Source organism: Lontra canadensis, unplaced genomic scaffold, assembly GCF_010015895.1.
Source record: "Lontra canadensis isolate GAN:19392208 unplaced genomic scaffold, GSC_riverotter_1.0 scaffold141, whole genome shotgun sequence".
Classification (NCBI taxonomy): domain Eukaryota; kingdom Metazoa; phylum Chordata; class Mammalia; order Carnivora; family Mustelidae; genus Lontra; species Lontra canadensis.
The window spans coordinates 1,599,662-1,625,150 of NW_022631135.1; the positions used below are offsets into that span (position 1 = coordinate 1,599,662).

Here is a 25,489-nt window from a genome sequence, read left to right on the forward strand (position 1 = left end):
CTCTCATATCCCAAGAAGAAATTCATTTTAGTGGCCTTGGTCTCAGCATGGTCCTGCCAATTTCAAGCCCCGACCATACATGTATTTTCTAAATGGAATCAGTGGCTACAAAGCGGCCAGCGTATCGTTAGTCACAATACAACAGTAAGGTTGTGAACATACCTGAGCAATGTTCAAGGTCTAGAGCATTGGAGGATGGGCAGGACAAGACAGGACAGAACAAAAATAAAGGAAGAAAAAAAGAAAAGACAAAACAGTGACTATGAGGCCAGCCTCAAGGAACCCAGAGTCAGCACAAACCCTCCCACATGTTAAACCACCAAAAATAAACATATACCAAAAAGGGGGAAAAAATCAGCAGTCAGGCCACGCTGAAGATACCAAGGGTTATAAAAATAGGCACCCAAACAACAACAAAAAAAAAAATCAAAAAATTATGGTTAAGTCATGTGTAGGTTTCTCTGGCAAAAGGTATACTTGAAACTGGCCTTATAGAAAAAAAAGCAATGCAAAATAAACCAACTTTTAAAATATCTTCTTTTTAATTTAAACATTTTTAAAGCAATATATAAATGATAGGAACAATACATTGTTTAAAAAACCATATATTAAAAAAAAATCACCGAATAGTTCTTAACTGTTTTGCTCAGTTAGCTCTAGCAAAGAAAAGAGAAAAGAATAGTGCAGATTCTATGCAGAATTTACTTGGTTTCCAGCATAGTACAGTACCTGCTTATTTAAACCTAGCATATTGCAGACCATATCCCTGGAATAAGGCTGCTCCAATACATATCTCAACAAAGCAGTCTGTGGTTCAAACAGATCCTTTAAAGAAAATAAAAAAAATTATTGCTTCAAGATCAAAGTAAATGTTAATTCAAATAATTTGAAATTGGGATAAAAAAAAAATCTGCTAAAGGCACCTGTTACCTTCACACAGTAGGCAGTATCTAGTGGAAAAAAATCATAGGATTTTAGTGCTTACAGTTAATCTGATCCCACCCCTCAATTGATAGGAGATATAACTGAGGTGAGGGACTTGTCCAAGTTCATATAGAGGCTCGATTTAGAAAGACTTTAGGTACTGTCACAGAAGAGTCTTAAGCATCACTGTAAGGAAAGGATTTTCTGCTCAGAAATCTAACCAAAGAGGAATGGAGGTAGTTTCCAATCATTTTCATACAAGTGTAAAAAAACAAACACTACTTCCAAATTTGGAGAGGACAACTGACTTATAGTATAGGGGTTAATTAAGAGTGTTGATCCTGGAATCAGACTGTTTGAGTTCAAATCTTGATTCTACCATTTTGTAAACATAGGGCCTTAATCAAGTTACTACCCTGCTCAGTGTCTCTGTTTCATCATCTGTATAGTGGAGATACTAAGATGATAGTTGAGAATAAGGGCTACTGAAAAAAGTTCTTACAACAGTAGCTGGTATACAGTAAGTGCATAATGAATTGATCTGTTTTCAATATTATTCCTATCATGATAATTGCAAATTCCATTTAGTTTACCACTTTTTCACATTCCCAAGTTTTGCCAACTAATATGCCAAGAGTCCAGGATTGTGACCTTAGTTTTGCTATTTCCCTCACTTCTGGACTAGTTTCCTAATCACTCTGTACATCATTTTTGACACAAAACACTTACATGAAAAATCTCTAGTCCTCCTCATACCCTGCTCTGTAACCATTTCAACTTCCAAGATACTATAATGAATATATCAAACTTCATTGTGGCTTTATTTCATGCTTCATTTTATCAATACTTGTAGATTTTTTTCTCTTGAGAATATTCTACTCCACTTTTGTGTTCTCCAACCTCCCTTCAAAAAATCTAACACAGGTAGGGGCACCTGGCTGGATCAGTCAGAAGAGCATGTGACTCCTGATCTTGAGGTCTTGAGTTCGAGCCCCAAGCTGGGCATAGAGACTACTGAAATTTTTTAAAAACTTAAAAAAATTTTTTAAAAAATCTAACAAAGGAGAGACACACTCTTCAAATTTTAAGAAAAGTGCAAATTCATTTTTGGTCCTCACTTTGCAAAGGAAAAATAAAAAGGTTTCCATTATAAAGATTCAGTTTTCTTAATCTAAGTGCTTTGCCGGGACAAACTGGAGCATAAACATCCAATATTACAAACCACAGGGTATACGTGAACATGAGAATCACATGATAAACCATAAACTATTTTTCATTAAATATATACTTCTTCATTCTGTGAAGAGACAATTTAGCACAACACATCATATAATTCAGGATGAAGACTGTTAGATGGACCAAAGTTCCATTATATTTATCAACATACCTTATCATATGGCAAAAGGCCCTTCAAAGGAAAACGAAGAGTTGCAGGATCCAATTTCCATGAATTACAAATGGCTCCCGAGTTATTTACAACTGGCAGAAGGCTGCAGCGGCCTGTATGTATTACAGAAAATGTTTTAAAGCAAATGTAAACACAAATGCCTAGTCCTTCATTCACTCTATGAATATTTAATAAATACCTATTCTGAATCAGGTACTGGTTTTAAAAGGTTGTAATTAGATATAAATTTGGGGAATTTTCTTTGATTATTTTAACTTCAGATGGTTGGAGACCAATTTACAGGCCTTCAAAACTCAAAAATGTTGGCATTTGTCCAAGCATATAGGATAAAGATGAGCAAAGTATAATCCATGGGCCAGATGCAGTTTGCCACCTATTTCTGTAAAGTCTTATTGGGACACTGATGCTTTCCCACTCTAATGGCAGAGCTGAGTAGTTCCAACAGATGGTATAGCTCACAAAGCCTAAAATATTTGCTAGATCACCATTTATAAAAAAAAGTTTGCAGATCTCTAGTCTAGGGTCAACATAATTGACTTTATGCATGATGTTCCTAGAGGCTTAGATGTAGCATATGACCAACAACTCATATACCCAACTGCCTAATGAATACTGTCACTTGGCTGTCTCCCAGGGACTTCAAGCTTAACAGATCTTAAAACTGAACTCATCATCCTTCTCAAACCTGCATCGCTTCCAGAATTCATTAAATGATATCAATATCCACTCAGTTCAGTCACAAAAGCCAGAAGTCTGAAAATTATTTGTCTAGAGTCGGCTTGTTTTATTTTTGCATTTCCAATCTAAAATAGCACCCAACTCACAAGAAGTGTTCAAAATTTGGTCACTGACTAAATAATGGTCTATATACCCATACAGTAGTGGGCACTGCATAAATTGCCAAATCACATGCTTGTTTTTAAAAGCAAATTCTGAGAATGAAACAAAACATGGAAAAACGAAAAAGAAAATAAATGAAGTACAGAGCAAAAGTGTGAATTGGAATAAGCTTAAACAGCCTTATAGTCTTGTGTACTATGGCCACAGAGGAATGGTCAGTTGAGACTTCTAGTTGCCTGGATATTCCATGGTGCTTTACTAGCTCTATTAAAAGTTCCCTCTAATCACCAGGAAATGTATCTTCTAGAATGATTCTATCTGAAGCTTAGACTCAGGCAAGATAGTTGCTTTTCCCCTCCCTATACTATGCAAACAAAGTACCTGAAAACAAGTAAATGGCTATTATTTAAGCTTCTACAAATTACCAAAATGACAAACCACCAAAATATGTGTAAGATACCATCTGCCAATGCTGAACAGTTCACTAAAAACCAGGTCCTATTTTGTATATATTAAATTATAATCCTACCACAAATAGAGTTTATCCTTGCTGTGGGCCTGAAGGTATCCACAAAGTCTGATACCAGGTTTCCAAGTAACTAAAAATAAAACAAAAAACATGTAAATATAAAAATAAAATCAAGACTGCTTTTAATATAACCATCATTTATGTAAAATGAGACAGCATGTAAAAATCTAATATAATACCTGGCATGTAAAAATTACTCAAAAGTCAGTCCTCTTTTACTTTCTTTCAAACAATTCCTTCCCAGTTCATCTGTTCCTAAATTAAGCCAAATAATACCACCACATCCTGTGATATTTCATGAAGCTGGCATATTTTCACACGTGATACAGAAACTGTCGTGGGGTTCTTGGGTGGCTCCACTGGTTAAGCATCCAACTCTTGATTTTGGCTCAGGTCATGATCCCAGTGCTGTGAGATCAAGCCCTGGGTCAGGCTCTATGCTCAATAGGAAGTCTGCTTGAGATTTTCTCTCCCCCATTCCCTCTGTCCCCCCCCACCCCAGGCACATTCTAAGAAAAAGATCTTACAAAAAAGAAAAAAACAAAAAGACAATAAACTGTTTCAACAGGATAGCAGAGAAATAAAAGGAACACATTATAATGATAAAAAAGTACATTTTATCTCAGGATAAAAGTGACCATTTTAAAGATAGGCATGCAAAAATAAGATTAATATAGCTATTTTTTATTAGAATTTCTACCAAAAAAACTTGGAAAATATCATATTTACCCAGTGTGGAAGTTTTCCCTCAGGATATAGTTTCCTAATCTCTGTGACCGCAAAGTAGGCTGGCAATAAACAGGCATTCCTTTCTAAGATGTATGCTATAACCTAAGAAAAATAAAAGAGCAATGTTATTCTTCCTGGTTAGTTCCACATATAAGCTCTTTAAACGCAACAGTGACAACAACAAAGATATTAAAAGCAAAGATATTATTTCATGGATTTACTGGGCTTAATCTGTAGCATAAAGAGTCCATTTATATGTGAAGACTCTCTAAAAATGGAGATTAATGAACAATGAAATGGACGTTACTAAGTAACATTGCTTTAAATGTTGATAGATTCTAACAGAAAAGCAACAGACCAAAGTAGTAATTCTTGCAATATCCGTTATAAAACACAAAGATCTTTTAAGCAGTCTATAGGCTAAAGCCTTATAGCAGCTAAAAATATTTGAATGTCTATATTGTTATTTTCTTAATTAAAAACCATGACTTAATCAAAAGTTAAAAATTTTTTTCTGAAATATAATATAAGCAAAACAGCATCTTTAAAACTACAAGTGATTTTTGTAGAAGTTCCCAAATGGAATAGTCCACAAACTACCACAGTCCACTAACAGTCCACAAACTACATTTTAAAGGCACAAAACTATATAAAACTAGACTCTTTTGAGGTTATGATCAATGAATTGCAGACATATCTAAATTACCTCTCTTGCTGCTAGAAGCTGCTGTACAACGGCTGAGCTCACTGTATTGGGAATTGTCAAGATTTTCTCCAAAATCACTTTTAAGAGATCTCGAACCCCCTGTAACAAGAAGAAAACCCACAGGTTAAAACTAAGTAGTGCCCCCTGTCCTAGTTAAAACACCTAAAGGTTTCAACACTTATATGCTCAGGAAAAAAGTTACCTCCCAGATCACATTTTCAATCAAAGCTAACACTCAAGTCCCTGACATTAGCCCAAAAGAAGAGTCATGTTCCAAAAGAGAATTCTAAAGAATGTCTAACAATATGAATGAACAAAGAAAGTCCCTTACAAATAAAAATTAATCTTGCCACACTCTGCTTTCTGGACCCTCACATTACAAGAGTTTCCATTGTTACAATGGTCCAAAACGCTTAAATTGGGCTGAGAGGCAGAAATAATCTGAATAGAATTTGAAAATATCAGACATGGGCCTTAATGTTAAACTTTCTGGCAGGTGATTCCTTCTGCTTACTCCCTTTGTCATATTCTAACTTCATTCCCCCTTCTCATTATCACACGCCTAATCACTCAAACTTATCCAATAAAGCTATTCTGTTAAACGGTCATCTCTGCTTATCTATTATCAGTTACATTACTTCAGAGAAGAATCTGATACATGGAGAAGAAATTTCATTCAACATGCATTTATTGAGTATAAACTGTGTGATCAATCTTGTAAAAAAGATAGACAAAACATAGACATGACAGTAATTAGAAACAATTAGAAAGCACCATACAAATAAGAAGGTAAAAACTTCATGTTAACCTGCTAAGGAAACTAGGTGGGGGAAGAAACAAAACAAAACAAAACAAACAACTTCTTAGATTAAATTTTGTATTAAATCATGATTCAAATCAGTAATTACCAGTTAAGTCATTTAGACTAGAGAAAATACAGACATAAAGTACTGGGTCAGGCATTGGCAATTATTTCAAAAAGGACAGCAACAAAAGTGATTTGAAAGAAGGAGAATGGTTGTGCAGCAAGGACGATCCTGAGTTGTATTAAGATACACAGAGAGTATATGCTATGCTGTTAGTTTGGCTCAAGAGAATTGCTGAAGGACATGTCTTCAAAGGAGGTCAAAGCAGAAGTGAAGCAGGACTTTCTCCCTTTATCAGTTGATGCCCACAACACTTCACAGTTCCACACACCCCTGCTCTGTGCTCTTTCATTTGCAACAGGCCACCACATTCTCAATCTGTGGGATGAAGGGGCCCAGAGTTTGCCTGATGACTTCTCTACTCATCATAAAAATATATTAGCCATCTGCATTTTAAAGACTATTGGGAGAAAAGCAGATAAGCTGTGGGAAACACTGAGCAATTTTAAATCCCTTTAGGAAATACAACAAAATAATTTAGGAAATACAACAAATTTAGGAAATTTGTTGAGGAAATTTGTTTCCTAAATTAATTTAGGAAATACAACAAAAACCAGATTTTGTAAACACTTCCATTTCATTTCTCTCATCAGAAATTAAGATACTACTGCATAAGATAAGATACTACTACATAAGAAATTAAGATACACAGTGAAAAATTATTCATGTCTGAAAGTGATTACTTTTTATAATAAGGAAAAAATACCTTATAATCCACTCCCCCAATTATTTTCCGAACCAGTTTAAATGTTAAGGCCCAAAGTTGTGTTCTTTCCCATTCAAGTGTGTCGGAGTTTATCAGGGATTCACAAACCATCCTAGAAAATAAGAATATCCATTCCAGTTACAAGACACAATTTTGCCAAGTTCTCCAATAGCCAAGGTCTGTGTACTCTGGATATTATATCTGTCATAATGTTCTTCAGAAAGGTATATAACTATTCAATAATACTTTTAAAAAATTACATACATAGTATATTACGTTTTTTATTAGTGTGAAAGAACACAAAACAGAACTAAATAATATTGTGTTATATTTTTACTAGAAAGAAATTTACCAAATGCTATTGATTAAATGTTTACCATCTATCAGTTTGTGGTAGATTATATTTTTCCAGGATGGCTGCAACAAGATTTTCAATCCCACATGTTCTTCTGAAGGGCGGTAATGATACTCCTCCCATGAAGAAGTGGGAGAAGTATCTACGTTCTCTTCCCTTAAACATGGGCAGGCCTAAGATAATGGCAAAAGGGACACTTACAACCCCCAAGACAAGATAATGCAACATCTGCCTGGCCTTCTTTTGAATGCTTGATTTTGACACCATCATGCTGTGAAGAAGTCCAGGTCACATGGACAGGGCCTATTGTAGGTTCCAGCTGATAGGCCCAGCTAAAGCCCAGATGATAGTCATGCATCAACCACCAGATGTATGAATGGGGAAACCTTTGTCCTAACTACAGCTATAACCACGATCAGAGTGCAATCACAAGACCCTGAGATAAAACTGCCTACTGAGCTCAGTCAACCACCATAACCATGAATGTTAATAAAATGTTAAGTAATCCTAGCCCTTGGACTGAAAGGCAAAGCCTGCCTGGTTTTGAGCCTTTAAGTATACAATTCTAGGAATACTACATCCTAGAAACTAAAACCTAAGGTTTTATGAAGGATTATTTGTTGAGCCTAACTTCCTTCTTCATTCCTTCATCCTTTTATAACAACAATCTAGACCAATTTCCAAACATTAATTAAAAAAAAAAAAATTCTTTGGATTGCTCATATCTGGCATTAAACATACCTGGGTGGAAGAAGACCAGTCTCCACTGCCATTGCTAAGCAGTCATAAAGAAAAGAAATTCTTTTAGGACTATGCTGGCCATGAATAAATTTAACAATCCACTGGATGCATTGTTCATGAGATTCCTGGAAAATTAGAAAATGATTACACTTTAGATCTAAAGCGACATTTTAAAACTGACAAATACCTAATACTACGTCTGGGAGTATATCAAGACTACGAATTAAATACTCCACTATAAACATTAAAGGGGGAAACAATTTTTAAAAGTGGAAAAATTCAGATTTAGTATTTCAGTTATATTAAGCATAAAATCATACAGCTCTATAAACTCCCACCATTTTTATTACATGGACCTCCAAAAGGAGTAAGATTTTATTAACATACCCATGGTCAACAGAAAACTCTAACAAGGATGTGTCAGTGGGGGGAAAAAATCCACTATGAGTATATAAGCCTTATGAGAATTACGTGAATCTAATCCCTAAGAGCCCAATTGTGAATCCAATGACATCTTAAATTTCTAGACCTGTATACCAAAATATAGTCCCCATATCAGTCTTACTTCTAGGATGCCCTCAAGAAGAACCTACATGTCCCCTTGGTCTGCACTACCACTGTCTCTCAGACACACTGCTATTGTTGAATGTACATTGCTGATTTAGAAATAGCTATTTTCTTCCTGGCTCCCCCATTAGAATACAAACTTCCTGAAAATAAGGGCCATCCTTAATTCATAAAATTTTCAATGGATTATTAAAAAATTAAAATACGTTGAAAAGATGTTCAACACCAAAGAAATGCAAAATAACCTAAGAGATATAATTTCTGTTTTAGATTGGCAAACATCAAAAAATTCAGGAATACCCTACTGTGAGACCCTAGGGAACAGATACCCTTAGATACTGCTAGAGGAGTATAAACTGCTAAGACTTTCATGGAAAGCTATTAGGCAATTTCTATAAAAATTATAAATAGACATACCCTCTAACCTAGCAATACTACTTCCAGGAATTTATTCAATGTCCTGTGCATAATATTGTTCATTATATTATTGTTGAGAGTGGAGAAGTTAAGAAATAACCTGTGTCAGTCAGTAGGGGACTGGTTAAATAAAGGAAGGTGCAGCCACATAATAGATTCTGTTGCTGTAAAAAAGAAGGCAGAAGTAACTTTCAATGGAATGATGTAGAATTACTTTCAGAAGTGAATAGCAGGAGGGAAAAAGGTGCTAATGAACAGTGAACACATCATATGAATGTTCTATAAAAATGGAATCCTATATGTGTAAAATATTTCCAGAAGGCAACAAACTGGGGATACTAGCTGGTGATATGAAAAAGAGCAGTAATTAAGCTAAGGGAGATGGAAGGTAGATTATACATTGGGTTCTCCTTTTGGTACCTTTTGCATCTGGAGTCATACAAAAAGATTACCTATTAGAAGATAATTAAAACAAGATTTTTAAAAAATGAACGTATGCCATGATGTGAGCCATGTTTGCATAGCAAGTCTTACCACCAGAGGCTCAAATGCAAACAGTTCTCATTTTCCTACCAAAAATACACCATGAAAAGATAATACACTACTGAACACCAGCTCTTTAAGGATCATACATTTTGTCTTTTTCATGTATACATTTTCTGGTGACTGTTCTTTGTTACTAAGTTTTATTGCTCCTTTCCTCATTTTTGTTAGAATATCTCTGTAGAGACGCCTGGGTGGCTCACTCAGTTGTGTCTGCCTTTGGCTCAGGTCATGATCAAAGGGTCCTGCGATCGAGTCCCAATCTGGCTCCTTGCTCAGCGGGGAGTCGGCTTCTCCTTCTGCCTGCCTTTCCCCCCACTTGGGCATACACACACTCTCTCTCTCTGACAAATAAATAAAATCTTAAAAAAAGAATACATTTGTATCTTTATTATAGTATCCTTATTGTAGCATCTTTCTTTACTATAGTATCTTTAACCAAAGTATCTTTGTATCAATGCTTTAGCTAGTTGCTTTGCTGAGTAAATTAATGTAATTTATATCTCTTACAATCCCTACCAGAGTTGTTCTCACATGCACCAAATAAATCAGAATAGGACGAAAATGGTTTTATGTAAGGTAACATGGTGGAGATTATTTTAAAGACACCTCACATTGTGCTGTCATCAGTTTGAATTCTTACTACCAGTTCTCCACTGGAAGAATGCAAACTGAAGGGTGCCTGGGTGGCTGAGTGGGTTAAGCCTCTGCCTTCAGCTCAGGTCATGATCTCAGGGTCCTGATCGAGCTCCACATCAGGCTCTCTGCTCAGCGGGGAGCCTGCTTCCTCCTCTCTCTCCGCCTGCCTCTCTCCCTACTTGTGATCTCTCTCTCTGTCAAATAAATAAATAAAATCTTTAAAAAAAAATCTTCTAGGGGCGCCTGGGTGGCTCAGTGGTTTAAAGCCTCTGCCTTCTGCTCAGGTCATGACTCCAGGGTCCTGGGATCAAGCCCCACTTCAGGCTCTCCGCTTAGCAGGGAGCCTGCTTCCTCCTCTCTCTCTCTCTCTCCCTGTCTCTCTGCCTACTTGTGATCTCTGTCTGTCAAATAAATAAATAAATAAAATCTTTTTTAAAAAAAGAAATCTTCTAAAAAAAAAAAAAAAAGAATGCAAATTGAAACAAATGGAAACCAGAATATACAAACAACAAATGAGGACATTTCTCCTCCTCCCTTTCCGGAAGGACCCTAACAGCAACATCAAAGTAATGTAAAAAGGCAGGCGTCAAAACCCATCGGCTGAATGTGGTAACAACGCAGTACTCACCTGAGAAAGACCACCCCAGAACTGTCTGAAGGCCCCCAGACAGCTAATTAGTTTTGTTTTTTCATCTTCCGGGGTGTCCATAAACATTCTAAAAAACAAAAATCACATTATTTGCTACTAGTTCTAAAAGGGTCATTCCACATAACCAGAATCTCATGGACCTTAGATACCTCCAAGACAAAGCTTAGGAAAATCTTACAAAGACACACTTACAAAAACCTGCCACGCACAGATAACTCACCCAGGAAAAGCCTCTTCTATAATTTCCGTTTTCTGTAAAAAACAAAAACAAAAACAAAAAACAAAAAGTCAGCGATGTTAAAAACAGAAAGAAGAGAAAAGAAAAAACAAAAGAAAAGGAAAAAAAAAAAAACAAAACCTGGGACCTCCCTGAGGAAAATTTTACAAGGTAATAACACAGGACAAGCCACCTCAACCGCCGACCCGCACAAAATATCACTTCCGGCCTGGCCTGTCACGAAGGGCGCTGTGGACTTGAAAGGAGACTTTGAATTTGACAGCATTTTGGGACTCGCTAAAGCCCGGCAGGCACACAAGGTGTTACAACAAAGGAAAGGTAGGAGAGGGGTCGGGGGGGGGGGGTCGGGCTCCCGGGGTCTCCCCTCTGCAGCCACCGCCTCGCATCCCCGGCGACTCCACTCACCACCACATCCTCAAAAATGCTCTGTAGTTGCGTCTCCATCTGTACCATCGCCCCCGCCTGCCCTGGACGCCCGGCGCGCGGCCCGGGTGAGGCCCGAGCTCCGGGAATTGACCGGCAGGGGGGCGGAGACGCCCGCAGGAAACCTCCGCTCGCGGGGGTTGCTTTTTCTCTCAAGCGCCCCGCGGAAGAGGATTCCCCCCCCCTCGGCCCAGCTAACCGCCGGCGCCCACACGGAAGCCGGAAAGCGTCTGGTGCCCCCAGAAAATGAAACCTGAAGAAACCAGGATTCAGCCCGTTGGTTCTGCCGGGGAAGGACGGCCCGCCGAGTCAGACGAGAGCGCCCCCAAGTGGAGCCTTGAGCCTACGTCACGCTTAGGCGTCGTCGGCTGCAGGCCGCCACCTCCTGGCTGGAGAGGGAGTTGCTTCCTGCTCCGGACTAATGCTTTTGCCTACCGGGAAGGAAAGAAGCTTGGAGCCCAGGGAATCGCAGGCAGGGAGAAGAGCTCCTCCTGCAACGTTGATCAACCTAATGTCTGTGAGCTGCTGACTCTCCGGAGCCAGGAGTTGAAACCACGATTTCCTTGACGACAGGAACCATATCTTCTCAAGTATGCCTTGAACAGTGCCTGACACATAGCAGGCTTTTAATAAAGGTTAAAAAAAAAAGAACGCATTATTACTTATTTTTAATTAGTCAAACAATAATGTCTACAGTTTTTAGTTATAATCGTCTAAAATAGTATTTATCAATTACTGAATACCTAGAGCATCTTTGGTGAAGGTAGGGGTAGAGAATGGTTGGCAGATGGGAAGGCTGATCCACTGGCGGGTCAGATCAATGGCCAAGTGCATCGTGGGAGAGTGCCCCCCACAGCCGCGATCTTCCAAGCATCAGTTTGACCTATTTCTGGAAGCCTGCCCTCCTCGTTCAACTTGATTTAGAGTCTCTTTCTAATCCTCATAAAACTCCTTAGTGCATTAGTAGTGGAGTTCTCCATGTATGAAATACATGTTCACCTTTTGCTCAGTGCTAGACACAATGTTAGGTACTTAATGAACTGTATTGGCGGGAATCAATTTTGTAGAATGTCCCAGCCAGAAGAATGACAGAGCCAGAATTATTAAAATCTAAGTAGCCTAACAATCTAGTGCTCTTTCTTTCTTTCTTTTTTTTTTTTTGTATGTTAAACACATTATTTTATTTTGGACTATCTTTAATCAGATAACACTTCTAAGAGTTTTCAGTTACTGTCAGGCAGATTTCCATGCCTCCATGCTGCTTCCAAATCAGTATGTTCTCAGGAAATGCTAGCAAACCTTAATATTAGCCAGGGCTTGCATGGTTAAAAAGGTACAGTGGTCAGGAAAGAATTATATCTTTTTTCATAACCAAATATAATTTAATTTTTATATCATGCTTCCTGATGCTTCATCTGTTGAATAAAAATTGACCACCTAGTCCCAGATCTTGATGTGTTTCCCCCCAATAATCATTTTTTCAATTGATGTATAATCCATAAACAAGGAAATAACCTAACTTTTACATGTTCAGCTCCTGTGAATCTTGATAAGTATTTACACTGGCTTAACTGCCCCTTCAATTGAGACATGGGGCAGTTTCATCACACCAGGAACTTCCTGGTGTAACTTTGCAGCCAATCTCCCTTCCAGAGGCAAACACCGTTTTAATTCCTGTAACCTAACCACTAATTAATTTGCATGTTCTTAAAGTTTATATAATTGGAATCATACAGTCTATACTCTTTTGTATCTAGCTTCTTTCACACAGCTGCATATTTTGAGACCCATCCACGTGTATCATTCTATTTTATGACTATACTAGACGTTGTTTATCAATTCACCTGTTGGTGGACATTTACATTATTCTCAGTTTTTGAATAATGTGAATAAAGTTGCCATGAGGTGCAATCAATCTGGAAAACAGCATGGAGGTTCCTCAAAAAGTTGAAAATAGAGCTACCCTATGACCCAGCAATTGCACTACTGGGTATTTTCCCTAAAGATACAAATGTAGTGATCCAAAGGGGCACATGCACCCGAATGTTTATAGCAGCAATGTCCACAATAGCCAAACTATGGAAAGAACCTAGTTGTCCATCAACAGATGAATGGATAAAGAAGATGTGGTATATATACACAATGGAATACTATGCAGCCATCAAAAAATGAAATCTTGCCATTTGCAATGACATGGACAGAACTAGAGGGTATTATGCCTAGTGAAATAAGTCAATCGGAGGACAACTATCATATGATCTCCCTGATGTGAGGAAGTGGAGATGCAACGTGGAGGGTTTGGGGGATAGGAAAAGAATAAATGAAACAAGATGGGATCAGGAGGGAGACAAACCATAAGAGACTCTTAATCTCACTAAACAAACTGAGGGTTGCTGGGTGGAGGGGGTTAGGGAGAGGGTGGTGGGATTATGGACATTGGGGAGGGTATGTGCTATGGTGAGTGCTGTGAAGTGTGTAAACCTGGCAATTCACAGACCTGTACCCCTGGGGCTGATAACACATTATATGTTTATAAAAAAATATATAAAAAAAATAAAGTTGCCATGAACACTCTTTAACAAGTCTTCCTACAGACATATGTTATCTTTTCTGTTGGGTAAATGCCTAGGAGCAGAATTTCAGGGTCATGTGGTAAGTATATGTTTAACTTTATAAAAAATTGTCAAATAGCTCCCCAAACTGGTGTTTACCATTTTATACATTTTATACTACAAAAGTGTGAGAGTTCCAATTATTATGCCAATATCATATTGTCTCAATTGCTGTAGCTTAATAGCAAGTCTTACAGTAGGGTAGCCTAAGTTCTCCAATTTTAATAGTTTTTTCAAGCTTATTTTGGTTATCCTAAGCCCTTCGCATTTCCATATAATTTTGGAATCAGCTTGTCTATTTGACAAAAAAACAATACTGGGATTTTTATTGGGATTAAATTGAATCTATAGAGTAATTTGGGGATAATTGTTACATAAACAATATTGAGTCTTTTAGTCCATAAACATGGTGGATCTCTCCATTTAAGTAGGTCTTCTTTTATTTCTTCAGCAATATTTGATGATCACAGCCCTAAGTGAGAGAGTGGTTTTGTTAATTCTATATGCCATAATCAAGAATTGGTCCATTCTGTTAAAATAGTCTTCTAAATCCTTACCTTGAAATTTCTATAAAATGGAACATAATTCCCTCAGCAGAAAATGTCAAGCCATGAGAGACTATGGACTCTGAAAAACAATCTGAGGGTTTTGAAGGGGCGGGGGATGGGAGGTTGGAGGAACCAGGTGGTGGGTATTGGAGAGGGCACGGATTGCATGGAGCACTGGGTGTGGTGCAAAAACAATGAATACCGTTATGCTGAAAATAAATTTAAAAAAAAATATATATATAGAAAAAAAATGTCAAGCCACTAAGTGTTCACTAGAAGGAAGGGGAAAAAAAATGTATTAAGGAAAGGACTGGTTGGAGATCTGCTTGAATGTGTAACATATCAACTGTCTTAGCTTTCCTCAAAAATGACCAAACCTTCAGCAGAAAGAATAATTACCTGGAGCAACTTAAAGAGAGTGGGCAAAAAGATGAACATGTAATTGCACCCAAGCCAGTGTGCTAATGATCAAACCAGTGCAGCTGTACTGGTTCCAGGTGGAGGCTTAGTGCTGGGAACAGGAACTAAGTCAGAAGTTGAGGAAATAAGTAAAGGCATAAATGGAGGTAGAGGTAACCAGCAAGAATGGAACAAACTGAGAACACCTAGGACATCTCTGTGAAAAAGGCTGGTACATTCAGATTTTTTGAGTGCTGGACTCAAGACAAAGACTTGAATCAGCCTGGAGAGTGAGGCCAGGGTGGGCATCATTCCGAACTGAAGGACCCTGAAAGCCCAGGTGGGTAGTCTGAGTCAGCAGCTAATGATAAGTTTGTTTTGGGTTTGTAAATAGTGGGGTGAGCTATAAAAAAGACAAAAGAAAAAGGAAAAAGAAAGGCAAAGAGAAAAAAGAAACTTAAAAAAACAAGCACATGGTTTAGAAGAAATACTAGGCTAAATTTGAGGGTCCAGGGGTCTACGTACCTCCCTAAGGAATAGAATATGGCAAATGTAATGGGGAGCTGGGAACCCTAGATTTCGCGGGTAGAGATGAAACAGCTTAGGGTCTTCGGAGGATGGGAGTAGAGAGGAGACATACCCCATCAACATGTGAACAACATAAGGGTACCATGTGTATCTTCATGTTTTCTCTTCCAAATTCTAGTATAATGTCATGAATGAATGAATGAATGAATGGATGGATGGATGATGAATAAAGGAATACTGAGATTGTAAAGGAAGGTGTGGAGAGTAAGCTGGGTTTCAGGTTCCAAGTTAGATAAATAATCTCATAGACTCCTCAATGAAATGAAAATCTGCTCTTTGCTCTTGACTTCTGAAGGATAATATTGAAGCCCTTGTAATGTTGTGCCGTGTTTTGGTTTCCCTGGAGCCCTTGAGATACCCTAGGTAGTCTAACAATGTGATTTGGGGTAAGGAAGTTTCTCCCATGAGGTCAACCTCTGGAGGCACTGGAGATTGAATTCAGCTACGTAGGCATCAAGCATTCCTACACAGTGGAGCCCCAGTAATCTCTGGACACTGAACTCAAGTGAGCTTTAGCGATGTTTCATGTATGTTGTCATGTATTGATGTCAGGAAAGTAATGCCGCCCACAACTCCATGGGAGCGGGACACTGGAAAGTCTTTTTGGAGCTTCCCTGGACTCTGTCTTATGGGCCTTTTCCCCTTGGCAGATTGCCATATGTATGTTTTAGCTATAATGAACCACAACCATGGGTATAACATGAGTCTTTCTAGAAAATTATCAAACCTAAGTGTTGTCTTGGGGACTCCCGAACTTGAAATGGGTGTCAGAGATGAAGATAATCCTGAGGACTGCCCCTTTTAACTACACACACTACAATTCCACTTTTGTTGGGAAGGAAAGAAGAGAAGAGAGAAGGGAGAAAGCCTGGGAGGGAAGGAGGGAAGAAGGGAAGGACAGAGGAAGAGAAGAAAGAAAATGTCAACCACTATCTGTCTTTATAGGTATGTGCTTGCATGCATCAGGAGAAAGTATAGAAGTATTTTTGTCTCTTGTGGGCAACATAATAGCCCCCTAAGGATGTCCATATCCTCATTTCCAGAACCTGAAAAGATGTTAGATTTCATGGCAAAGGGGAATTAAAGTTGCAAATGGAGTTACAGTTGCTAATCAGCTGACCTTAACCTAGGAGAACTACCCTGCATTATTTGGATAGACTCAATGTAATAAAAAAAGTCCTTAAAAGTAGAGGAGGGAACCCGAGGAGGAGAACCAGAAGGCATGACTAAGGAAGAATAGTCAAAGAGACACAAGATTTCTGGCCGAGAACATGGAGAAGGGAAACCACTAGCCAAGAAGTGTGAGTGGTTTCTAGAAGCTGGAAAAGGCAACAAACCAAATTCTCCCCCTAAGCCTCCAGAAGGGAACCCAGTCATATGGACACCATGATTTTGGCCTAATGAGACCTGTAGCACACCTGTAACAAACAGAGCTATAAAATAAATTTATGTTGTATTAAGCCACTAAGTTTGTGGCAAAAGACTCACATTTAAATTTCTTCAACCCAAGCTACTTCTTCCCTTTTTCCTTTCTTTCTTTAGAAAGAATGGCTTCTCAACTTCAAGCTTATTATTTTTTAAATCTGACCATATAGATTTCACATCCTAGAGAACTCTGGTTCTTATGATTTATTCTGCCTTGCAAAAACCTCATTTTTCCTGCATCATTTTATTTGTATAGAGATGTTTTGAATCAGATAGTATTGTAACTCATACTGGTAGTGTTCATTGTGTTGTCTGGAATTAAAAACTTTTTTTTTTAAAAAGATTATTTATTTATTTATTTGACACAGAGAGAGAGCACAAGCAGAGGGGGCAGCAGAGGGAAAGGGAGGAGCAGGCTCCCCACTGAGAAGGGAGCCCGATGTGAGACTCAGTCCCAGGACACCTGGATCATGACCTGAGCTGAAGGCTGACGCTTAACCCACTGAGCCACCCAGTCACCCCCCAGAATTAAAAACTTTAATTTTCTGGTTATATATTGTGAAATCAATTGGTAATACTATTAATATAATTCTTAACTCTTTTTTGTTGTACAATTTTTCAAAGCACTATATGTAAATATTAAAAAGATGAATAATTCTCCAAAGCTTGTATTGAAAAAAAATTTTCAATCAAACTTCTCCCCACCTCTCATTTCCCAGAACCTAGCCACTTCCAATTCTTTTTCTAAATAACAAGCTTTATTCTACTATTTCTTGTTAATTCCATTTTAGAGACTATATTTCAACTTGCCATGAAAGAGGAGTATGTATTGTTCCCTGATATGCTTCACATTTCCTCCTTCTCCAACCTATTCATGTATCAGAATTTGTTAAGCACATAATTACAGACCATTCATACCATTCCGACTCTGTAGCTATTATTTACAGCTTAGCAACACAGTGCACTGTGATTACATTTCCCTTTTCTGTATCACTTTTTGTTTTGAGAGTTAATAATTGTCTAATTTTTTTTTCTTTGCTTAGTTTTGGATGTGCTTATCACTAATTCATGCAGAAAACTCTGAGTCCTAAATCTCCTCTCAGGAACCAGCCACAGAGTATTCGCCAACTTATCTTCCCCTTGGGGACATTCCCCTGGATCCTTTGCCTGTCCAAATTGTCTGCTCTCTACACCTGCCTCAAGGCTCCTGGCCAGGGGATAGGTTCCTGTTGATTGTCTTTTGCCCTCTCCTATGTAACATCTGTGTGCTCAGCTTCATGCCCTCCCCTTCCTCTATTTACTCCCTTGTTTGGGGGATGGAGGAGAGCACATCTCCCATTATCTTTCTCAAAAGACTATTTCTTTTCCCCAAACTAGTTTGAAAAATTTAAAGCCTAAAGAAAAATTAGAATTTTACAATTGACACACATATTTTAAACATTTTACCACATATACTATTTCTTTATCTCTTCCTCTCTCTCTTTTCTCTGTCCGTCTCCCAATCTAATTCTATCCCTGTGAACTATTTGAGACTTATTTCCAGACCTCATAACTTTGCTCTGAAATATTTTACCATGTGCCTTCTGTAAGTCAATGCACCTAGGACCTGACTTTCCTAACCACATAAACTTATCACACTCAGGAAGTTAAACATCAATACAGTACTGTTATGTGGAATGCATCTATACTCACATTTTTTCACTTGTCTCAGTAGTGTCCTTCAGTTGTCATTTTTTTCTTCCACTTTTCCTCCATTTTACTCTTGCAGGATCCAATCAGGGATCTTGCATGACGTTAAGTTGTTAGGTTTCTCCTTTGAGATTGCAGTTCTGTTATCCTTTCTGTCCCCACTTCATAAAATTGACACTTTTGAAGATTCCACAGAGTTGTTCTGCAGAACGTTCCACAATTTGGATTTGTCTAATTTCTCATGCCATATTGGTCCCATCCTATCCTTCAAAATGTTGTTTCTTGGGGCGCCTGGGTGGCTCAGTTCGTTCAGCGTCTGCCTTTGGCTCAGGTCATGATCCCAGGGTCCTGGGATAGAACCCCACTTCAGGCTCCCTACTCAGCAAAGCCTACTTCTCCCTCTGCCTGCCCCTCCCCCTGCTTATTCTCTCTCTCTGACAAATAAATAAATAAAATCTTTTAAAAAATTAAAGTGTTGGTTTTTAGAAGGTTTAGCTCTTTCCTGATGTAAGCGATGAAGAAAAAAAATACGTGTATACCCATATGCATACATATACACGTATTCACAAAATCAAGGTTGCGCGTAATTTCAAGTGGCTCACAGAACTTCCCCCGAAGCCTATACATGCAAGTGCTTGAAAGCTTGGCAAAAACTGTGCTCTAAACATAACTGGCATGGGTGATGGGAATCATGATCCTGCTACTCAGCAACAGTGTTTGAATTATGTTTTAAGTTACATGATGTTTATTAGAAATGTTACCTATTACATTATGGAATTATTTGTTTTCCTAAAATTCATATGGTGAAGCCCTACTACTGTAGAATATGACTGTACTTGGAAACAGAATCTTTAAAAAGGTAATTAAGTTAATATGAGGTCATTAGCATAGGCCTTAATCAATATGGCTAGTGTCCTTATAAGCAGAGAAGATTGGAACATAGACAAAGATAGCAGACAGATGCATGCACAGAGAGCCAGCCATGGGAAGTCATAGAGAGAAGGTGTCCCAAGTCAGGGAGAGAGGCCTTAGGAGAAGCCAACTCCACATCACCTTGATCTTGGACTTCCAGCTAACACATGCACATACACACACACACACATACACACACACACACACACACACACACACACACACGTTATTATATAATTGTGCAGTCTAGGGTATTTTGTCATGGAAGCCCTAGCAAACTCATGTTGGTACCTTTCTGAATTCTCTTATAAAAGTTCAATTCTTTCCTCCTCTATTCCCCTGGCAGTTCTTTAATACCACTCATGTAGCACATGTCACACTGTATCATGGTTGCAACTGTCTCTTCTACCAGACTGAAGCTCTTTAGAGTAGATGCTAAACATTCTTGGATCATCTGGCATAAAATCTGGGGCTTGGTGGTGCTCAGTTGTTATTTGTTACTCTGAATTGAATAAAATCAACCAAATAAAGGGCCCTTGTTTCGTGAGTGTGTCTTACCTTTGAAATGATAGCTATTTCTGAGATGCTGGATATAGGAAAAGATTTGGATCACATCCAAGGTTATATCTAGATAAGTTATAATTTATTATAATTTGGTTTACTAGACATTTATGAGGGTGGGCTTAGTCCTCTTAGGTTATTTTTGAAACCATTAATGATTTATTTTACAAGTGTCTATTGAATGTCTTCTAGGTGCTGGGCATTATAATAGATACTGGACCAAGTGGGGAGCCAAAACTGACCTTTTTCCTACATGCCAGAGAGATTCCAGAGTCTTGGGAAATAATCCATTCCTGCCAGGTTTCAGGGAAGTAGAATTAACCCACAGCCTATACGTTCATGGACCTTGGAGAGCCTTGGAGAATTCAGGTAGCATGATAACACTCTGGTTGTAGGTTGTCTTTTCTGGATGTGTCTCCAGAATTTCAGTCACAAATGATCTCTACTTGAGAACACTGAAAATAAGAAGAGCCTATCAGAACTTGGAAAATTTTTGGCAGTAATATTATTTCTGAGTTTTGAAACAAATAAGAAAGACTCTTAAAATTCTTACATTACTGGGGTTTATTCATGCACTTGAGGCAAAGTAAGAGAAACAGTGCTCCAGGTCCTAGAGACAACCTTAGAAGTGTTGATTGCTCAGTAGAAAACAACAGAAATGCCATTGGAGGCACCAGCCAGGTTTCTGACTTCTGATTCATAAGAGGTAGTAATTGGTGGTTCAAGTGACAAGTTGGCTCAAGTTTCTCTGGCCAAATACATTAGTGGCAGCCTTTGAAAGATGGAAGAAATTCGGGGTAGATTAGGGATTAACAGTACTACAAAGGGCCAGTTAGTAAGTATTTTATGCTTTGTGGGCCAGAAGCAAAACTAAAGAAATTATGTAGTTATGTGTATAAAATCAGAGATGTGTATGTATTTATAAATAAGTTAAGAAATAAATCCTTGTGGGGCGCCTGGGTGGCTTAGTGGGTTAAAGCCTCTGCCTTCGGCTCAGGTCATGATCCCGGTGTCCTGGGATCGAGCCCCGAATCGGGCTCTCTGCTCAGCAGGGAGCCTGCTTCCTCCTCTTTCTCTGCCTGCCTCTCTGCCTACTTATGTTCTCTCTCTGTCAAATAAATAAATAAAATTAAAAAAAAAAAGAAAGAAATCCTTGCAAATTTTTATTGATAAAATTTAAAAAGTAATAATAATAGGGTACCTTTTTTTTTTCCCTTCTTGGTAATAAGTGTTTCCTGATAAGAAGTATGGAACTCTTTTTTCCCCTCCAGGGTTGGGAGAAAAATTTTTTTTTTAATTTTTTTTAAATTTATTTTTTATAAACATATATTTTCTTCCCCAGGGGTACAGGTCTGTGAATCGCCAGGTTTACACACTTCACAGCATTCACCATAGCACATACCTTCCCCAATGTCCATAATAACCCCACCCCCCTCTCCCAACCCCCTCCCCCCAGCAACCCTCAGTTTGTTTTGTGAGATTAAGAGTCACTTATGGTTTATCTCCCTCCCAATCCCATCTTGCTTCATTTACTCTTCTCCTACCCCCTTAACCCCCATGTTGCATCTCCTCTCCCTCATATCAGGGAGATCATATGATAGTTTTCTTTCTCTGATTGACTTATTTCGCTAAGCATGATACCCTCTAGTTCCATCCACGTCATCGCAAATGGCAAGATTTCATTTCTTTTGATGGCTGCATAGTATTCCATTGTGTATATATACCACATCTTCTTTATCCATTCATCTGTTGATGGACATCTAGGTTCTTTCCATAGTTTGGCTATTGTAGACATTGCTGCTATAAACATTTGGGTGCATGTGCCCCTTCGGTTCACTTGGGAAAAAATTTTTGTTTAACTGAAGTTCAAAATGACCATTCTCTATCTCCAAGTAAATCATAAATGTTCAACTGTGTTGACTAGCAATGAGATTTTATGTATTTCATCTTGGAAAATGTCTTTTCACACTCATAGGTATTGCAAAATACTGATATCAATCTATAGGCTCTGATTCTACTTTATCATCATCGTTGTTTGGATGTCTAATAACCCAGACACTCTACTTATATTTCGGTTTCAAGAACTTGGGTCCTATAGCCCATGCCGAGTTTTTAACCTTGACCTTCATGTAAAATCTTGCCTCTCAGCCCTGGTTCAGCCTTGCTAACACCAGTCCCACCTGGACTGCTAGTCCTAGCATCAGCTCCAGTGCTGGATCTTCACTTGCCAAGGTCTGGCATCTGCCCTTCTTATACTAACTGCCCATTTGTGTAACTTTCTGCTTGCTAGGCATGCTCATCAGTATCTCTGTGTTTTTCTGCCTTTTCCTTATGACAGGCCCTCCTTGAAGCTGGCCACCTGCCCCCTTGTTATTATGTTATTTGAGGTCTCTCAACCTTGACAGACTCCTTCCTGCTGCTGGACCTGAGCCTAGTATCTACCTCACCTCCCCCACCTCTCTCAGTGGATCTAGTTTCTCTGGACCTTCCCAGTCTGGCTCGTCCAACTACCACTCAAGGTCTAGGGTGGGAACCAGAAAGAGCAGGTTTACGTGACTTAAGAAAGTTGATGCTGGCAGTCCCTGGGGCTTTCCCAATACAGCAGCAAATAGGTTTTCTGTGGTTTTAGAAAAGCTCTCAGAAATCATGATGACCTTGTAGAGTGTGAGAAATATTTAGGACTGGTGGGAGATGTAATGATAGCTACCTACCAGAGCATAAATGTTCTAGGAAGAAGCTTTCAGAATCCAGAAGGTGCAGATTGTTCTAAAGTTTAAAGGGTGGGGGGTACACCTGGATGGCTCAGTCGATTAAGTGCCTGCCTTTGGCTTAAGTCATGATCCCAGGGTCCTGGGATTGAGCCCCACATTGGGCTCCCTTGCTTGGTGGGGATCCTGCTTCTCCCTCTCCCACTCACCCTGCTTCTGTCTCTGTCTCTCTCTGTCAAATAAATAAATAATTATATATATTTCTTAAAATAAAGTTTATAGGGGAAAAGAATAGCGTGGCTTTCAAGGTTCAAGAGACTTAGAGTATAGGATCCGATCAAGGTAACCAGACCGTGTATTCCGAAGTCTAAGTTACATGGGGGGGTTGTAGATTTGGTCAGTGTCCAGTGCTCAGGTGAACTGTTGGGACTAAGTTTCTAAGACTTGGGATACTCAAAAGAGGTTGGGGTTTAGGGCTCATTTAGGGGAATTGCTACAGTAGATGTTAGAGATATTAGAGATGCTAATAACATCTCTACCATAACTGCATGTGTGTGCCCCAGGTAGAGCCCCTGAGGTTTACTCACCTCAGGACCTAAAGCACTAAGTTATTTTTCCATTAATTTAGTAATTTAGAGATAAACTGAGACCCCCTTAAAAATGAATAATGTCAAGAGTCAATTAACCTGTGAGAAAGACAAGATTGTATCAGAGGCCTCTTGACTTTCTTATCTAGTATTTTTGTGTTCACCGGGTTGAAAGAGGTGGCGGATGAGGCTGGAAGAAAAGAGGAAGGATGTTTTGGCAGTGGGGGGAGGCAATGAATTATATAATCGCAGAGAGCAAAATGGAGTCTCTCACGTCAGGCAGGAGCCCTTGTCAAAGCACGACTTAAGAGGTTAAACTAGCTGGAAGGTAACACCCAGACCCAGCCAGCTGACACCCCACAGATTATAAGGAGCAGAACCGGAGGACCTCTGCAGAGGCCCCAAACTGATCAAATCCCTCTAAAACGGGGAGGATTTGGGCAGCAAACTGTCGGACTCTTCAGCATGACTCGTCTACATCTGACCACTTAAAAAGGGCAACCGCGGCTGAAGGCTCTGCCTGATGCACCCCCGAGCAGAACCGGGAGACTTCCCCGCTGGGACCTCAGAGGCAGTCAGTGCCCAGAGCGGACGCGGACTGCAGGCCTTATCTCCGCTGTGGGCCCGCAGGCAGACTTGGCGTTTGTCCACTTCCTTCCTCCACCCACCCTTCTGTTATCTTGTCGTGTGACTCGCCTTCTGTCCTGCTCTGTGCGCTGTGGAGGACGCCGAGTTTAATAGCAGGGTGATTGTCATTGAGTCTGGAATCCTGAACCTGCTTTATCTTTGTGGTTTAACTTTGCTTTATGACTGAATAAAGCTGACACCGTGGAAGGATACAACTCGGGTGCGAGCCTTCGTGGCGCGGACATGACCATAATAAAAATAGGGAGTCAGACTCAGTGATACTCTGGTGAGCAAAGCTAGTATAGGATCACGTGGCATCATGGCGCGTACCTGGAAGCCGCATCTGAGCGCAGCTGGGGAATCAGTACCAGGTAAGCATGCTGGAGTCCAGGTATACAAATTATTGTAGAAAATATCAAGACAAACAGTTAAAAATCAAGAAGACAGAAGGACATGTGGGTGCCTCAGCTGAAGCATCTGCCTTCAGCTTAGGTCATGATCTCAGTCACTAGGAATGAGTCCATTCAATGGGGAGTCTGCTTTTCCCCTCACCCTCTGCACCCCCCCCTCCACCAACTCCTGTGGAGGTGAGAAAAATTAAGGCCATCCCACCTCAGGTTTAGCCTTAGCATAAGCACAGCCATCTTAGCTCCAGCTGCCATCTCAGACCCCTGTGCCCAGGGGCTGAACTTTCCCCTACTTTACTTTAGTTCTAAGAAGCCCCACCCTGCTTTAGTTCCAGAGACCCCCACCCTGCTTTAGGAACAGGAAGCCCCACCCTGCTTTGGTTCCAGGAACCCCCATCCTGCTTGAGTAATAGGAATCCCCACCCTGCTTTAGTAACAGGAACCCATAAATCCCCCTGCCTTAACTAAGCTCGGGGTCCAAGTCCCTACTCTGCTGTGTTGGGTATACTTGGGCCCAAGCTTAAGCTTGTTGAATAAACCCTCATGTGATTGCATGGGTGTCGGCTCCTTGGTGGTCTCTCGGATGCAAAAACTCGGGTACAACACTCCTCTACATGTACACTCCCTCCCTCCCTCTCTCTGACAAAAAAAAAAAATAAAATCTTTTTTTTTTAATAAACAACTTTTTTAAAATCTTTTTTAAAAATATTTTTTAAAAAAAGATTTTATTTATTTATTTGTCAGAGATAACGAGAGAACAAGCACAAGCAGTGGGACCTGTAGGCAGAGAAAGGAAGAAGCAGACTCCCCACTGAGCAAAAAGCCCAATGTGGGACTCTATCCCAGGACCCTGGGATCATGACCTGAGCTGAACATAGATGCTTAACCAACAGAGCCACCCAGGCGTCCCTAAATAAAGAAAATCTTAAAAAAAAAATCAAGAAGACAGAAGCCAAGATAACAGATTCTGGAGGTCCAAATAGGAGAGGTTAAAATAGAGCAAAGTCTTAAAAAGAAGGAAAAATCTGAGATGTTTAAAAGTTATATCAGTCAAGGTCCTCCAAAGAAACAGAAAAAGGTGAAGAT

The 25,489-nt window shown here is 39.3% G+C and overlaps 1 protein-coding gene across 4 annotated transcripts in view; it reads right to left on the reverse strand.

The window, feature by feature from the left end:
* The window catches only part of MED23 (mediator complex subunit 23), a 42,631-nt gene extending 31,100 nt beyond the window's left edge, over positions 1 to 11,531 (reverse strand). For 2 of the 4 annotated variants that reach the window (XM_032843499.1, XM_032843502.1), the window contains exons 1-11: positions 11,323 to 11,531; positions 10,900 to 10,931; positions 10,659 to 10,746; positions 7,865 to 7,989; positions 6,769 to 6,880; positions 5,137 to 5,235; positions 4,431 to 4,532; positions 3,702 to 3,771; positions 2,312 to 2,424; positions 730 to 825; positions 163 to 180 (exon numbers count right to left, since the gene is read on the reverse strand). In XM_032843499.1, the coding sequence (XP_032699390.1) occupies positions 163 to 180; positions 730 to 825; positions 2,312 to 2,424; positions 3,702 to 3,771; positions 4,431 to 4,532; positions 5,137 to 5,235; positions 6,769 to 6,880; positions 7,865 to 7,989; positions 10,659 to 10,746; positions 10,900 to 10,931; positions 11,323 to 11,370 (903 nt within the window). In that variant the 5' untranslated portion in view covers positions 11,371 to 11,531. The remainder of the gene's footprint in view (positions 1 to 162; positions 181 to 729; positions 826 to 2,311; positions 2,425 to 3,701; positions 3,772 to 4,430; positions 4,533 to 5,136; positions 5,236 to 6,768; positions 6,881 to 7,864; positions 7,990 to 10,658; positions 10,747 to 10,899; positions 10,932 to 11,322) is intronic. The other 2 variants (XM_032843500.1, XM_032843501.1) reach the window with 2 other exon arrangements.
* Between the last annotated feature and the right edge of the window lie 13,958 nt (positions 11,532 to 25,489).